The sequence below is a fragment of the Atheta coriaria genome, unplaced genomic scaffold (genome assembly GCF_025399875.1).
Source record: "Atheta coriaria isolate IRGN ID8LTWV9N9 unplaced genomic scaffold, Caltech_Dcor_3.1 hic_scaffold_9_pilon, whole genome shotgun sequence".
In the NCBI taxonomy this organism is placed as follows: Eukaryota; Metazoa; Arthropoda; class Insecta; order Coleoptera; family Staphylinidae; genus Dalotia; species Dalotia coriaria.
Window position 1 is genome coordinate 2,420,125 of NW_027045451.1, and position 13,838 is coordinate 2,433,962.

The 13,838-nt window shown below is 37.5% G+C and overlaps 4 protein-coding genes across 5 annotated transcripts; 2 read left to right on the forward strand and 2 right to left on the reverse strand.

Moving 5' to 3' along the window:
• The first annotated feature begins 41 nt into the window (after nucleotides 1-41).
• AlaRS-m (alanine--tRNA ligase, mitochondrial) lies at nucleotides 42-9,776 on the forward strand. The gene is made up of 8 exons (XM_065311288.1): nucleotides 42-436; nucleotides 489-662; nucleotides 732-877; nucleotides 930-1,266; nucleotides 1,323-1,462; nucleotides 1,520-3,064; nucleotides 3,123-3,333; nucleotides 3,391-9,776. Exons 1-8 carry the CDS (start codon nucleotides 218-220, stop codon nucleotides 3,592-3,594), a joined length of 2,976 nt encoding a protein of 991 aa, XP_065167360.1. The 5' UTR covers nucleotides 42-217; the 3' UTR covers nucleotides 3,595-9,776.
• LOC135798442 (adipocyte plasma membrane-associated protein Hemomucin-like) lies at nucleotides 3,626-5,737 on the reverse strand. Its single transcript, XM_065311293.1, has 4 exons — nucleotides 5,598-5,737; nucleotides 5,214-5,536; nucleotides 4,983-5,151; nucleotides 3,626-4,887 (listed from the first exon to the last, which is right to left on the reverse strand). The coding sequence occupies exons 1-4, from the start codon at nucleotides 5,735-5,737 to the stop codon at nucleotides 3,900-3,902; spliced, it is 1,620 nt and encodes a 539-aa protein (XP_065167365.1). The 3' UTR covers nucleotides 3,626-3,899.
• On the reverse strand, nucleotides 6,844-9,156 carry LOC135798444 (protein DEK-like). Its single transcript, XM_065311294.1, has 5 exons — nucleotides 9,015-9,156; nucleotides 8,396-8,782; nucleotides 7,439-8,344; nucleotides 7,231-7,383; nucleotides 6,844-7,119 (listed from the first exon to the last, which is right to left on the reverse strand). The coding sequence occupies exons 1-5, from the start codon at nucleotides 9,054-9,056 to the stop codon at nucleotides 7,105-7,107; spliced, it is 1,503 nt and encodes a 500-aa protein (XP_065167366.1). The 5' UTR covers nucleotides 9,057-9,156; the 3' UTR covers nucleotides 6,844-7,104.
• Nucleotides 9,640-13,515, forward strand: Not10 (CCR4-NOT transcription complex subunit 10). Of its 2 annotated transcripts, XM_065311292.1 has the most exons (9): nucleotides 9,640-9,775; nucleotides 9,831-10,129; nucleotides 10,188-10,590; nucleotides 10,646-11,098; nucleotides 11,153-11,476; nucleotides 11,540-11,700; nucleotides 11,813-12,001; nucleotides 12,058-12,156; nucleotides 12,863-13,515. In XM_065311292.1, exons 1-8 carry the CDS (start codon nucleotides 9,687-9,689, stop codon nucleotides 12,120-12,122), a joined length of 1,983 nt encoding a protein of 660 aa, XP_065167364.1. In that variant the 5' UTR covers nucleotides 9,640-9,686; the 3' UTR covers nucleotides 12,123-12,156; nucleotides 12,863-13,515. The 2 variants fall into 2 exon arrangements, with proteins under 2 accessions (XP_065167364.1, XP_065167363.1); XM_065311291.1 differs by lacking the exon at nucleotides 12,863-13,515 and having other exon boundaries at nucleotides 12,058-12,374.
• Nucleotides 13,516-13,838: the final 323 nt, after the last annotated feature.

Below are 13,838 nucleotides of genomic sequence, written 5' to 3' on the forward strand. Positions count from 1 at the left end.
GGATATTTCACTAGTAGTTGGTGTCTGTTGGTTGGCAGTATGTTTATTTGCGGCATTTCATAATTTTGATTTGAGTCGAAAATGTTTTCGTGCAAATTAGGTTAGGCAGGCAAATCTTGTGTAACGTGAAATTTTCCAATGTTTTTTCCATACGATTCCTAAATCATTCTTTATCTGTGGCATTCGTCGAAGTGTTAATAATCGGTAATCCAGCGCAATGATTGTCCTCATTCGAAAGAGTCACACTGACAAGTTGAATCTGATTCGATTCTTGCACTCTTTTCGGAGCTCGAGTGTGCCGATTTCAGCAAAGAAGGCTCGACAAATGTTCTTGGACTTTTACATCCGGGACAATCATTACAGTTTTGTTAAATCTAGTCCGGTGGTGCCGTTTCACGATGCCACAGTACCATTTGTTAATGCTGGCATGAATCAAGTGTGTAGGAATCATTTTATTATGAATCAAAACTTAATTAATTTTTGTATAGTTTAAAGGTATATTTTTAAACACTCATAAACCACTCTATAGTAAAGTGGCAAACTCACAGAAATGCATTCGGATTGGTGGCAAACACAATGATTTGGAAGCAGTTGGTCAAGATGGTTATCATCACACATTCTTTGAAATGTTAGGTAATTGGACTTTTAAAGAATGCTCAAAGGTAGATATTTATTAAATGTCTTATTTAATTTACTAAATATGAAAATTTATAATGATTTATTTAAATTAGGAAGAACAATGTAGTCTAGCATGGAAATTATTGACTGATGTATATAAAATCAACAAGCAGCATTTGTATGTGACTTATTTTGGGGGTAATACTACACATTCTTTGCCTGCAGACAATGAATGTAGGGAAATATGGAGAAAATTAGGGTAAATAGATAAATTTACTAATAAATATAAATTGTAATGTAATAAATTTTAGAGTTCCAAGTAATAGAATTTTGCCATTTGACATGCCAGAAAATTTCTGGGAAATGGGTGCAACTGGTCCATGTGGGCCTTGCACAGAAATTCATTACGATCATTTACGAGGCCCGTATCGCGCCCAGTTTGTAAATAAAGGATTACACGAGTTAGTCGAGCTCTGGAATATTGTCTTCATTGAGTACAAGAGGGAAGCAGATGGGAAAATTGTGCCATTACCTGATAAACATGTTGACACTGGGATGGGTTTTGAGCGATTGGTTGCAGTACTTCAAAGGAAAATTAGTAATTATGATACTGATTTGTTTCAGTATTTATTAAAAGCAATATTTAAGGTACAAAATCCTTTTTAAAGTTTAAATTGCGTTTATAACTTTAATTATTGTCGTAGACGTGTAAAGATATTCCACAATATAAAAATGTGTTTGGTGAACATGACTGGAACAGTTTACACGCCAGTTATCGAATATTAGCGGATCATATCCGAATGATATCGATTAGTTTAGGAGATGGCATGATACCTGAAGAAAAGTAAGACTTTTTTGACTTAATAATTTTAGTTGTTATCAAATTTATTCTTTTTGGCAGCCAGAAGCTCCGAAAAGTACTTCGTAAAGCATTCTCGATTAGCGAAAATGTATTCAAGCGGCCAAATGGTTTAGTCAAGGAATTATCCAACTATGTGATAGATAATTTAGGAGCAGTATATTCGGAACTAGAAAGCAATTCGAAGCAAATCCACATGATCATTGATTATGAAGAGGATATTTACCAAGAACTGCGACGTAATGCAAGCGCCGAATGGGAACGCATCATTCTCAATGATACAGCTCTTGCGAACTTGGATGTGCTGGAAATGCCAGGTTTAGTTCAAGCATACAAAGACATTCGGTCTTCCAAAATAGACGATCTTACACCTCAATACGCGTATCGACTCTACGATACTTTTGGTTTAGACGAATCCGGAATCACTGCGCTGTGTAAAAGTTTAAACATTCGTTTTGATCCGGTTGCATTTGTTAAAGAACTCGAGGCGGTAAAACAAAGAAGTAAAGCGGGGACTATTTTAGATGTACAAATACCTGAATTAGCGGATGGTACACTTAAAACGGAAGATAATTTAAAATATGACTATAAAAGAACAGAAACCGGGTATAATTTCCAACCGGTGGAGATTCAAGTTTTAAAAATCTTGCAGAGTAATGCACCTGTTGACGAAGTCAAAGGTGGAGCTGAATGTGCATTAATATTAGATAAAACAAATTTGTATCATGAATCAGGCGGACAGATTAGTGACGGAGGGAATATTGACTTTTCCATTGGAGAATTTCGCGTGCGCCAGTTAAAAAAGATCAACGATTGTATTCTGCATGTGGGTAGTTGGTGTTCCGATAAAGATTTAAAAGTGCATGCGAAAGGAAAATTAACTTTAGATGAGAGTCGACGCATGTGTAACATGCAGAATCACACTGCCACGCATCTTTTAAATGCTGCGTTAAAGGAAGCCAAGGGAGCAACGTGTCAAAAGTCTAGTAAAGTTACCGATAGATATTTAAATCTAGACGTGGGAGTGTTTTCCGAAAAATTATCCACCGACGAGTTGAAATCCATCGAGGATAAAATAAATCGAATTATTCAAGATGGCGTCGTTGTTAGTGTTACCGAAACGGATTCCCAGAGTATGTTGAATCAGAATGTAACTGTGATACCTGGTGAAGTTTATCCAGAGAAAAATATTCGCCTGATTGAAATGAATTGGAATAATTCGCTGGTTTCAAGAGAGCCGTGTTGTGGAACACACGTACATAACACGAAAGATATAAAATTGTTTTGCTTTGTGGCTGCAAAATCTTTAGGCAGGAGCACTGTATCCATTCATGCATTGACCGGCGATCGCGCTATTAAAGCAAAAGAATATGGCGCGAGCTTGCATAATGAGTTGTTGCAACTACACAAGTCAGTCACAGAAAATTCGCAGGAAATAAGTGATGAACACTTGCAAAAACTGCGAAAGAAACTGAGTTCGAATGTGAACGATGTCAACGTTGTGCCTTTATTGGTAAAAGTGGAATGTTTACGAATTTTAGACGAAATCGCCCAGCAAATTCGTGAAAGATCAAGAAATAAACTCAAGTAAGTAATTTTAAAGTAAGTTTTTGTTGATAAAAGTAGTAATTATTATTATTTTTAGAGAATATATTGACTTGGAAATGAAGAGCGCTGTCGAAACGAAGATTTTAAAAAGCGACGTTGATAATAAATTCATCGTGCATTATCTGCACACATCTATCGCAGGTGAATCAGTCCCACTACAGAAAGCAACGAAGGCTGTTGACGGCATGCCGGTTATGGTTATCACTTGTGCCGATAGTGTTGTGAAAGCAAGATGCACAGTACCAGAGGTAAATTTTTGTTTATTTTCTACATAAACATGTTAATTTATTATTTGCCTTCGGTAGAGTTATAAAAACGATAAGTTTACCGCCGAGAAATGGATGCAGGTCGTTGGTGATATCTTCAAGTCCACTGTTGCACCGCCCAAAGGACAAGACAAGGAACTTGTTTGCAATCTAAAAGGTAAGCGCATTGATGATTCCGAATGGCAAAGTCTGCTGAGTCAATCTCTGCAAGCAGCCGAATTGTACGCAAAGAAACATTTATAAAGAATTATTATCGGCGTGTAGAAAAAAAGTCTTTACTTCAACCAAAGATCTAATATTAACTTTTATTGGCAACCATAAACGTAACACATCGAATTAATTAACATCAAAATATGATACACACAGAATGTCACTACGCGATAATAATGCCATGCACGATAATTAAAAATTTCATAAAAATGTTGTTATAAAAAGAGAAAACATGTATAGAACCTAAATAGGAATTAGTTGCAAGTTGCATGGAAAGTATTCAAGGGAATGGAGAGTTTGGATCACAGCTAAACTGGAATGTTGATGATCCGATTTGTTTAGAGTTTGTTGTTTTGACTAGGCGCCTCAGCGGATTTCGTTGTTGTTTTTGGCGCTTGCTGTTGTTGCTTCGAGGCAACTGTTGGTGCGGGTTTAGCTTCAGTCGGTTTTGGTGTGGCCTTAGGGGCTTGGGTTGCCTTTGGAGTTGGTTTCGGCGTTGTGGTGGTCACTTTCGGAGCTTGGGTTGGTTTAGGTGCATCTTGCTTGGGCACCTCGCGTTTTTGTTCGGGTTTCTTCGTTGTTGTTGGTGGCGGGGTTGTGGTAGTTGTAGGTGGTCTTGTGGTGGTCGTCTTGGGTGCTTGGGTAGTAGTTGGTTTGGGTGCCTGTGTTGGTTGTACTTTTGGTGCTACTGGAAGCGGCTTCAGACCTAATTTGCTCAACGGAATGCGACCAATGTATTCATTGAACGGCGATCCGAGCAAAAGTTCATCTTTGTGAATGAAAGCCTCGCTGATGGCAAAGACTTGACCATTGGTAGTGTGGAAGCTACCAAGGAGTTCGCCCGTTTCAGACACGTGGACGATGGTTGTGCGTGATGAAAGACGAAGTAATTGCGTTGGTAGACTGAAGTGACCCACCAAATGCATGCCGATTTTGGCTAAGTCATTGGGATAGACTGTATCAACCATTCGGAAGCCGAATTCTAGCAGTCCTAATCCACGCCCGATAAGTTTACGCATCCATGGGAATGGTCCAAAGATCTGAATGGGGTTAGGGAAGCTAGAATCATGGCTCGTCACCAGCGGAACAAGAATACCGCCATGACCATCGGAGTTGATATTGTCGGGCATGCCTGGCAGTCCATCGATGAGAACCTCCTGTTGGCCTGCTTTTGTGCCCTTGAGGTGGTATTTAAGCAGCGCATTTCTGTTTGTCACTGATACAATGAGATAATCTTCTGCTTTTGACAGTAGCAGACCATTGGGGAAGTGCAATTGATCAATTAACACGGTATTGCGTTTCGTTTTAGGATCGTATTTTATGACGCTGAAACAATTGTTATTTGTTAATTGATAACGAAACGCTGCCTACGCATATGGGGAATAATATTATAATTAATAAGTTAATTAATATTTGCTCACCGTCCAGACCCGTCGGCCAACAAGTCGAACACGCCATCCTTCAATGCAAATTCGGTGCTGGAATCGGTCCAGTAGATCTCGCCGGTCGATGCGACGGCGATTGAGTTGAACAATTTGGGTTTCTTGCCGTTGATTTCAACCTCAGGCGATACTAATTGCACTTTTGTCCCTAAATGAACAAAACAATCATATAATTTTTGAGATTAATGAAAGGATTATTATTTTACAAACCTGTTTTCACATCAACTTTGTAAATGCCATAATATGCATCGGCTGCGAACAAGGCGCCACTCTTATCAAATTCCATGCCAAGTGGTCTGCCACAAACTTCCTCCTCGAAATACTTGCAGGCCTTGCCGAATTTAACGATTGGAGACATGTGCTGCTCACCAGTGAGCTTCACAATTTCTCCAGACTGCAAAGAAGTGTAGAGCTCCCCATTGAAGGAAGCAAATGTTTCTGGACCATGGATATTATCTTTGTGCCAAAACTTCACCTCTGATAATTTATCATTAACTGCTAGTTTACCTTCTAAAGGTAATGTGCTTGAGACTCTAGAAACCGAAACAGAAATTAATAATCTGCATAGTCATGATTGATATACAAGATACTCACTTGTATGGTGTTTCAAACTTGCAAAAGGGTGGAATATTTGGCAGGAATAACACGATTAGCAGCACCACAGTGCCCTCCACTGCCCTCATGAAGAAGAACCTGATCAAACCACCCAGGGTGATATTACTAAACAGCCCCATTTTATTTCTGTTTGTGGTAGAGGTTTGCTTATTTATTGATTCTGAAAATATCCAAATAATTTATCACTAACAATAAATAAAAATGGAATAAACGTGTGTTAATTATCTGTATCTGATTACAAGGCTTATTTGTATAATAGTGTAATTACCGTAAATGCAAGCGAGCAAATTTTATTGCCGCTCGCGATTGTTAATGATGACACGTATCAGAATGTGGCCGGCCGCTGCCGACGCTCAGCTTACTTATAATCTTAGCGCGGTGCCACCGAATGACCGGTTTCCCTACCACAATACTCACGATAATAAACACGGCAGCAAAGTAACGAAGCGCCGATACGCGAGAAGTGAGGAATTGTTCGATGGGCAATGTGCAATGATGTTTGGACGATGCCGGTGTACATACACCCAATGCTAACTACATAAGCATACTATGTACATACACAAGAATTCATGCATAGGTAGATGAAGAAAGTTGTGTTTGTAGCAGTTTAAAAGTGAACGAAGTCCACGAAACGAAAACAGCTTATTTTTTTTGATAAGATATGTGCTGCTTATTTGCACTACTCATAGAATACAAGGATCAGCTTCAATGTTTCAAAAGATTGATTTAAGAATCAATGGTTGCTTCTATTGATTTTATGTGGACTTTCTCCTGTTAAAAAAGAAACAAATGTGGGAATTACATTATGTAGTTTAATTTATTTTGGTAATGCATGGGATTGTTTAATATATAAATGAAAAATGTTTTCGATTTGGGGATATTTGTGATGTTTTGTTGGTAGTTTTGGAACTAGCATTTTCATTACACGTTATCCGACTTTTCATTTTGAATGTCAGTCAGTGTTTGAAAGACTGAGAGAAAGTGGAAATTTGCACGAGATTTATTTCAGGGTGGAGTTAAGTATGAATTCTTGACTACAATAATTGAAAGAGTTGTGTGTGTGTATTCTACATGAAGAATAGTTTTTATTTTCTGAAACCTGGATTATTTACAGGCCAAATCTATCAAATATATTTTTGCTTTTCATATAATAATAGAATAATGTAATGCAATAAGTATATTTATATTATTTTTTATCATTAATTTTTCAAACAAGTAATCGCAATGCGGTGAAATATATTTTCGTTTCTATTTCATAAAACCAAATAATATTACATATAATATTAAGAAACTAAAAACATTCAGACGATGCATGGGGAAATTGTAGTCTTACATCTGGTGAATAATTGTGGCATGTACTAGAACGATTTATGAAAAATACCAACTCTTCTTTTTCTTTTCTTTTTGTTACGGTTTTGTACTTAAATATACGAACGAGTAAACGGAAACGTTTTGTGTGTGTTGCCTTTGATGAAGTGATGAGAAATTATGTTGATATCAGCTGAAACAAACAAAAAAGCCGCATTTTAAAAATTCATATGTATTCATTCCAAGGCTGCTTGCAGGAATATTTTAGTGGTAGATAAGAGTGATTTGTGTAATGACATATTACCGATTTCACTGTGTTTTTGATGTAATCCTTCTTGTGGGTGAGATCGAAGTCGGGATAGTGCGCGTAGACTTGTTTGCACACAGTCTTCATTGTGATTTCTTCTAAATTTGCACCGTCCAAGATCTCCTTCACGTACGTCTTAATTTCATCATCCTATAAGCAGAATCAGTTTAGATTTAGCGTGAATGATATTTAAAAATTAACTCACAGTAGGTGGCGTTGGATTCTTCGCTGATTTCTTTGCCAGTGGTTCATCCTCAGAGGAAGATGCATCCTCATGCGCCTCGCTTTCCTCTTCATCTTCGGATGATTCTTGCTTCTTGCGGCCCCGTCTCGCAGGTGCCTTGCGTTTTGCCGGTGAGGCTGCCGGACGTCCACGACGACCACGCGTCGCGCCTCCTCGTCCCTTTGTTTTATTATTAGCTACCTTGCGCTGTTTAGCACGTGGCCCTTCGTCACTATAGTCGCTATCGTCGCTGTCGCCTTCGCTTTCTTCCTCCTCTTCACTGTCATCTTTTTTCCTGCGACCGGTGCGTCCACGCTTTGCGCGCGGCTTCTCTTCCTCCGATTCATCGGACGGCTGGAAATCTTCATCGCTTTCCTCCGTGGATGTTTCGTCTTTCAGGTTTGTACGACGACCAGCGTTGCGTTTAGCGCGCGGCGACGATCGTTCATCGCTCGAGTACTCTTCGTCAGAATATCCGCGGTTGTTTGCTTTCACGGCGGCGGAACGACGCGGCCGGCCGCCATCTGCTGGTTTACCGGAATCTTTCGGTTCCAGTAGAAATTCGAGAATACGTTCGGACAGTTCATCGCGACTACCTTTTTTCTCCAGGTCAAGCATCTCGCAGACCACGCGTAGCTGCTTCAGTTCGAATGAACTGATTGAGGTCAACTTCTTTTGATACTCATCTGACGACTTCTTGAAACTGAAGCCACTGAATTTCCTAATGTTCTTTTTTAACAAAGGAGTCTTTATTGGTGATTTGTAGAGCAACTTGTGCAGCATTTTCAGGTCATCATTTTTGAATCGTGAGATTGATGCGTCGATTCGTGGAATTTCGCCTAGTTCAAGACCGGTTTCGTCATCTTCATCATCATTATCATTTTTGCTCTGAAAACATATCACTTGTGAATTTTGTTCTAGAAAATTTGCTTTACTTACATCTTTAGAATTTTTCACTGCTCCTTTCTTTTTAGGGCTGTTCTTCTTTCCTTTCTTAACTTCTTCATCATCATCTTGTCCATCCTCCTGGTCCTCTTCTTCCTCCTCTTCATCTTCAGCATTTTCATCTTTTTCACTATCCTCTGCATCAGATTTATCTTTATTTTTATCTTTCTTATCATCTTTCACTTCCTTCTTCTCTTTATCATCTTTTCCATCTTTTTCTGCAGCTAAGTTATCTTTATTATTCTCTTTTTTGTCTTCACTTTTTGAAACTTCCTTGGCATCATCATCCTTCTTAGTGTCTTCAGCCTTTTCAGGCTTTGTCGGCGTGCTCTTCTTGTCGTTATCGATGCCATCGTCTTTTTTCACATCCTTTTCATTCTTCTGCAAACCGATAACACTATGATTACAATTTGGCCTACTATCGAGTCGGTGACATTTTTCCCGCTTTTTCAATATCAACACACGGCCATATTGAATACAAGTCACTTTGCAAACATGTTGTTTATCACGTCGGTGATTATTAAACACTGAGGCAGCAGAGTGATTCCGGTATTGCGGATGTAAAATTTAAGTACGCACGCATTTATTTAATACTAAAAAGTGGTTTACTTACCTCTAATTGTGCGGTTTTGCCGTTTTCGCTTTCGGCCGACATCTCGATGCTGTCCCAGTGCTGTCGTTATGCTGCGTACCGCATCGAGAAATACCCAATGAGAAAACACACGCATTGCCTAGTGGTTTATTTACCTACTGTTAGTTCCTTCGAGCAGCCGTGCGGCGCTTGTCTTCGCACCAATTGACTGGTTGATTGGACGCTTTCCATAGTTGCATATTCCACCGGCTACTTTGTTCCTTTTTATTAAGAGAAAATATAATATATTCCGTAGAAGCAAATTCAAGAAATACATGTTTTAACAAATCAGTAGTTTTTGATTTACGGTTGATGAATAATATACGATCTGGTTCAAATAAATGCCATTGCCGCATTTAAGTTGGCAACACTGTCCACCAAACATTTCCAAACGCGCTCAGAGTATAACCGAACAAATTTAAAATTTTTAATACTCATAATGGATTTATGAAGAATTCTATATGTGTATACTTTGATAAGTAGTTGTTTCTATTAATTTATTAATTAATTCTAAATTATTGACGGCATGTAAAATATGGAGGGGAGAAAAATTGTAAATAGCTTTCCATAACCTAATTGTTTTTACATTAGACAATCGCGTATGACTCGTATAGAACTTTTGTTCTTGAAAACAATTTTTGGAAGTTTTTCGATATGAGTGCGACTAGAGAAGATGAAAAATTAGAGTGTGTTTCCGATCAAGAGCGAGATTTAGCCCAACAGGCTCTCAACGAGTTTCAAGGGTAGGTTCTAGAATAAAGTTTCACCATAACAACTTCAGCATATTATTTTCTTCAGGAAAAACTACAATGCATGTCTACAAAATCTAGGAAAACTTGACAACAAAAAGGATGACTTTAAAGTAATACACAATAAATATATTGCTGAATACTACAAAAGTGACTGTAAGAAAACCAGTATTTTTCTCAAGAATATTACTGCACTTTTAAATCAGTTTGGTTTACATATTGACAGACTGGAGGATGTAGAATTTTGTGTTGCATACTTTAATATTGGGGTCTTGTTTTATCAAGAAAGACAGTACACCAAAGCTCTTAAAATAATAGAGAGGATTTACAAATTTATTGAACCATTAGGTAATTATGAGGGTTTTCATAAAGATTAATAAATGTTATATACATGAACAAATTATAGATGAAACTCTTGGACAGCAAGTAGGTCTACTCTTAATTGAACTACAGATTTGTGTTAGACAAGTAGACAAAGCTTTATCCTTGATAACTTACTTTTACAATCAAGTTACAAATCAAACAACATTAACACAAAAGGAGGCAAAACCAAAAGGAAACAATGACAATGAACAGAGTAACAAATCAAATGAGGAGTTGCTGCAGATGTTGGAAAGATACAGGATAAGATGCAATCTATTGTTGCATTCCCTGAAATCAGCTAGTACAGATATCAAGATTCTCTCTGATGACAATGGAAATGTTGTAGAAGTATTATATTTGTTAGCTAATCAACAATATCTGGAAGGAAATTTTGTGGGTGCTATGCAAACGTTAGGGAAGGTGCCTGCTGAAGCATTAAAATATGTGTAAGTGAACATTTAAATAGATTTAGGCATTTGACAATATATTTTATTATATTAGATCTTCAGGAGAATCATCCAATGCAATGTTTTACAACAACTTAGGAGTCATTCATCATGCCATGGGTAAACCAAATCTTGCCTGCCACTATTACAATCAAGCCCTGCTAGAAGAACAGCCATTAACAAAATTATCAGCAGATGATTGCCAACTTTATATGCTTGGAGCTTCAAAATATCATGAAATCATGTTTAACATGGGTATTTCGCTTTTGTATGCGGGAAAATCAGCACAAGCATTTGATTGTTTGATTGTCGCCGTGCGGAAGTTTCATCGTAATTGTCGTCTTTGGCTTCGTCTCGCTGAATGCTGCATTCAACTACATAAACCTACAAATGCGGTGGATTTTGACATTCAGCGAAAGCAAAAAGAGTTGGTTGTGGATGTGCTAGGTAGCAATGAAACGCAAAAAGTAATTTTGAATACTAATTTGGCGAAGGATAAAAAATACAGGTATTTCAAACGGTGATAGATAAAATTTGTATGTTATATTTATTCGATCTTCAGTATTGACAGTCAAAGTTATGCGGTTCCGGTTGCTACATTGGAATTTGCGACACTATGTTTGAAAAATGCAGAGTTTGTGTTAGCTTCCGATGTGAGTTCAACTGCGGAACCCCTACTTTTGATACCAGGTGTGTCTATGCCAACATCAACTCCAAACTCGATATCATCACCTTCTAGTCCAATTCAACCGGATGATAAGACAAACTTGAAAAATAGCATATTGGTTGCTTCCGCGTATGTTAGTCTTTGCCTTGGTGACTATGTTGTAGCACTAGCGAAGGCTAAGGAATTACTGCAGCAGCCTAAGATGTCCGGCGCTCATAAGTTAGTTGTCGACAAATTATTAGTTTATGGTTTCACTATTAAATACGGATGTTTTCTTCATAGGTTGTTAGGACATTTATATGCTGTGGAATGTTTAGTACTTCAGGACAAACTTAATGAAGCTTTGGAACATTTGAACCCAGAAATTATTAAGGATATTGGTTTGGAGTGTCCTGGCGAAGATATAGATGACGAAATACCAACTCAAACGAATCCACCAGCCAGTAAGTGTCAGCATTAAATTTTGTCAAGGAGGAATTCTTGATTCAGGCTTGAAATTTATTCAGTAACTTGATTGATTATGCCCACACTTAATTTGTTATTTAATATTTCTAGCGTGGTTTCCAAATAAATTGCCCAGTGCAATTGCAGTAATGCAGTATAATGTGGCAGTGATAAATACCATTCGAGGACAGTACGATCAAGCGGCTAAATTACTAAATCAAGTGTGGCAGAGCCGTACACATGACCATAAAGTACCAGCTCAGATAATAATGTTGGTTCTGTACATAAAGCTACAACAAGGTAGGTTAAATATCAATACTTACAAATGCTATTATTTTTATTTGCTAATATTTTAGGCCACGTCGATGTTGCAAAGAATTTTATTCGACAATATTCAGTGCAGCGCAGAATATCTGGATGAAAAATATTTGTATATTTAAATATATACTTATTATGTATGTATATTAGTACTACATTTGAAAATTTTACCGCTACACGTGTGTTTGCATAAAAGGGACAATGGTACATTATAGTGAAATTGTTGAAAACAATTCTAGAACAAGGTGGCACTATTTTATATTGCAAACACGTTGTGCTGGTTGTAGAATTTTCGCAGGGCAAGGGCATTGAAATGAGTAACACGAAAAAGCCGCACGTATGACATTTTCAGTTATGACTCTAGTTTTCTTTGTTTTATGGGTCTAGCAGTACAATGCAATCAACATTTCCCCATAGCCATATTGGTTTCAGATGGTAGACATTGAAATTCTTTTAAATTTTCCTAAATGCCTAAGGTTTAGTGTATGGAACCGCAATTTTTTTGTTTCTTTTGATCTTGCTGTGTAGCTGCGTTTAAATGCTGTAGCTGCATTACAGTTTCCTTCATTATAAGTGTTTGGTGCATTCGACACTAGATGTCGCTAGTGTCGCAGCCTAACGATTTGTTTGTTGCATGATTTAGTCTTTTACAACTAGATGGCGCTAGCGTCAGCTTTCAAATTATTTTCCCGTACTTTTCAGTACTTAGCGCGGCATCGTTTGAGTGCATGATTTAATTCACCATATCTTTCAAACAAAAATTGCATTTGTCTTCTTGCACATATTTGGTTTGTTTATATTTTGATTTTTTTTTAAATTCAATTTCAATTCTATTTTCTTCAGATTAGACAGGAAGAGTTGTTTTAATGGATTGGACGACATTCAGATCTCCAATTTCATCAATTTTCATCATTTTCGAATAAATAATGTGGAATACTGGTTTTGGGATTAATAATTTCCAGTTCTGGTACCGTACAAATTTACCGAGTGCCATAGCAGTACCAAAACTCGCGCTACTATGCATTCATAGTTTAGGTACGCGCGATGTTTGTATGTACACATTTTTTTACGTGTGCAGCAAACGTATCGCAATACTGATAGTGACCGCGTGTTATCGTCGCGTGTTGTTGTTGGCTGCGTAGTTCCGTGCACATCCAGTTCCATTCCAGCCATCGAGTGAATCGCGCGTGTTCATCGCGACTAGTTTTGTCTCTTCAGAACATGATTAAGTAAATCGATTGATATTCATTAAACGATGAGCGGCATACATCAGAATCGGGTGTGATTGAGGTTTCACAAGTGTGATGGGATGCGTTGTGTGTTTATCAATTGCGAATTAATTTTCGGTTCACTTGTGTGATGTTCCGTCGGCTTTGAGATAAATTTCTGTCAATGGAGAACGTTGATGCCCAGAGAAGAAGTTTGTGAATAAATATATAATAATGAATAAATGTGTTGTTAAATATAACCAATAAAACACAATTAAAAATTATAAACTCATTTATATTTCTTTGTGATATCCTTTCTGTCTTTTTCAGGATAAGTGTTTGAAATCATATTGCGCATGAATCTTATATGCGTGAAGTGTGTACAACACCTGCCATGTTATTTTTAAAAATTGGATAATTTATAAACATATATAGAAGAATCAAAGATTAAAGATAAAAACACTCGGTGGTCGAGTGGAGATGTGCACCTGCTGGCGTGCTAGCAGACACGGATCGAATCTCAGGTATAGAAGGCATTTTTCTCAAATATAAAAATATCAGGTGTAATTTGGGTTGCATATATGAATGCAACGAAATATAATAGAAATTGA

Coding starts and splice junctions, on each gene's coding strand:
- AlaRS-m (XM_065311288.1), top strand. CDS start 218: ATGATTGTCCTCATTCGAAAGAGTCACACTGACAAGTTGAATCTGATT. Junction 1,267..1,322: donor TATTAAAAGCAATATTTAAG/GTACAAAATCCT, acceptor TTATTGTCGTAG/ACGTGTAAAGATATTCCACA. Junction 1,463..1,519: donor GGCATGATACCTGAAGAAAA/GTAAGACTTTTT, acceptor TCTTTTTGGCAG/CCAGAAGCTCCGAAAAGTAC.
- LOC135798442 (XM_065311293.1), bottom strand. CDS start 5,737: ATGGGGCTGTTTAGTAATATCACCCTGGGTGGTTTGATCAGGTTCTTC. Junction 5,152..5,213: donor CAAAGTTGATGTGAAAACAG/GTTTGTAAAATA, acceptor TTGTTCATTTAG/GGACAAAAGTGCAATTAGTA. Junction 4,888..4,982: donor TTGGCCGACGGGTCTGGACG/GTGAGCAAATAT, acceptor CAATTGTTTCAG/CGTCATAAAATACGATCCTA.
- LOC135798444 (XM_065311294.1), bottom strand. CDS start 9,056: ATGTCGGCCGAAAGCGAAAACGGCAAAACCGCACAATTAGAG. Junction 8,345..8,395: donor CAGTGAAAAATTCTAAAGAT/GTAAGTAAAGCA, acceptor ATATGTTTTCAG/AGCAAAAATGATAATGATGA. Junction 7,384..7,438: donor AGAATCCAACGCCACCTACT/GTGAGTTAATTT, acceptor TTCTGCTTATAG/GATGATGAAATTAAGACGTA.
- Not10 (XM_065311292.1), top strand. CDS start 9,687: ATGAGTGCGACTAGAGAAGATGAAAAATTAGAGTGTGTTTCCGATCAA. Junction 10,591..10,645: donor GCTGAAGCATTAAAATATGT/GTAAGTGAACAT, acceptor TTATTATATTAG/ATCTTCAGGAGAATCATCCA. Junction 11,477..11,539: donor AAGATGTCCGGCGCTCATAA/GTTAGTTGTCGA, acceptor TTTTCTTCATAG/GTTGTTAGGACATTTATATG.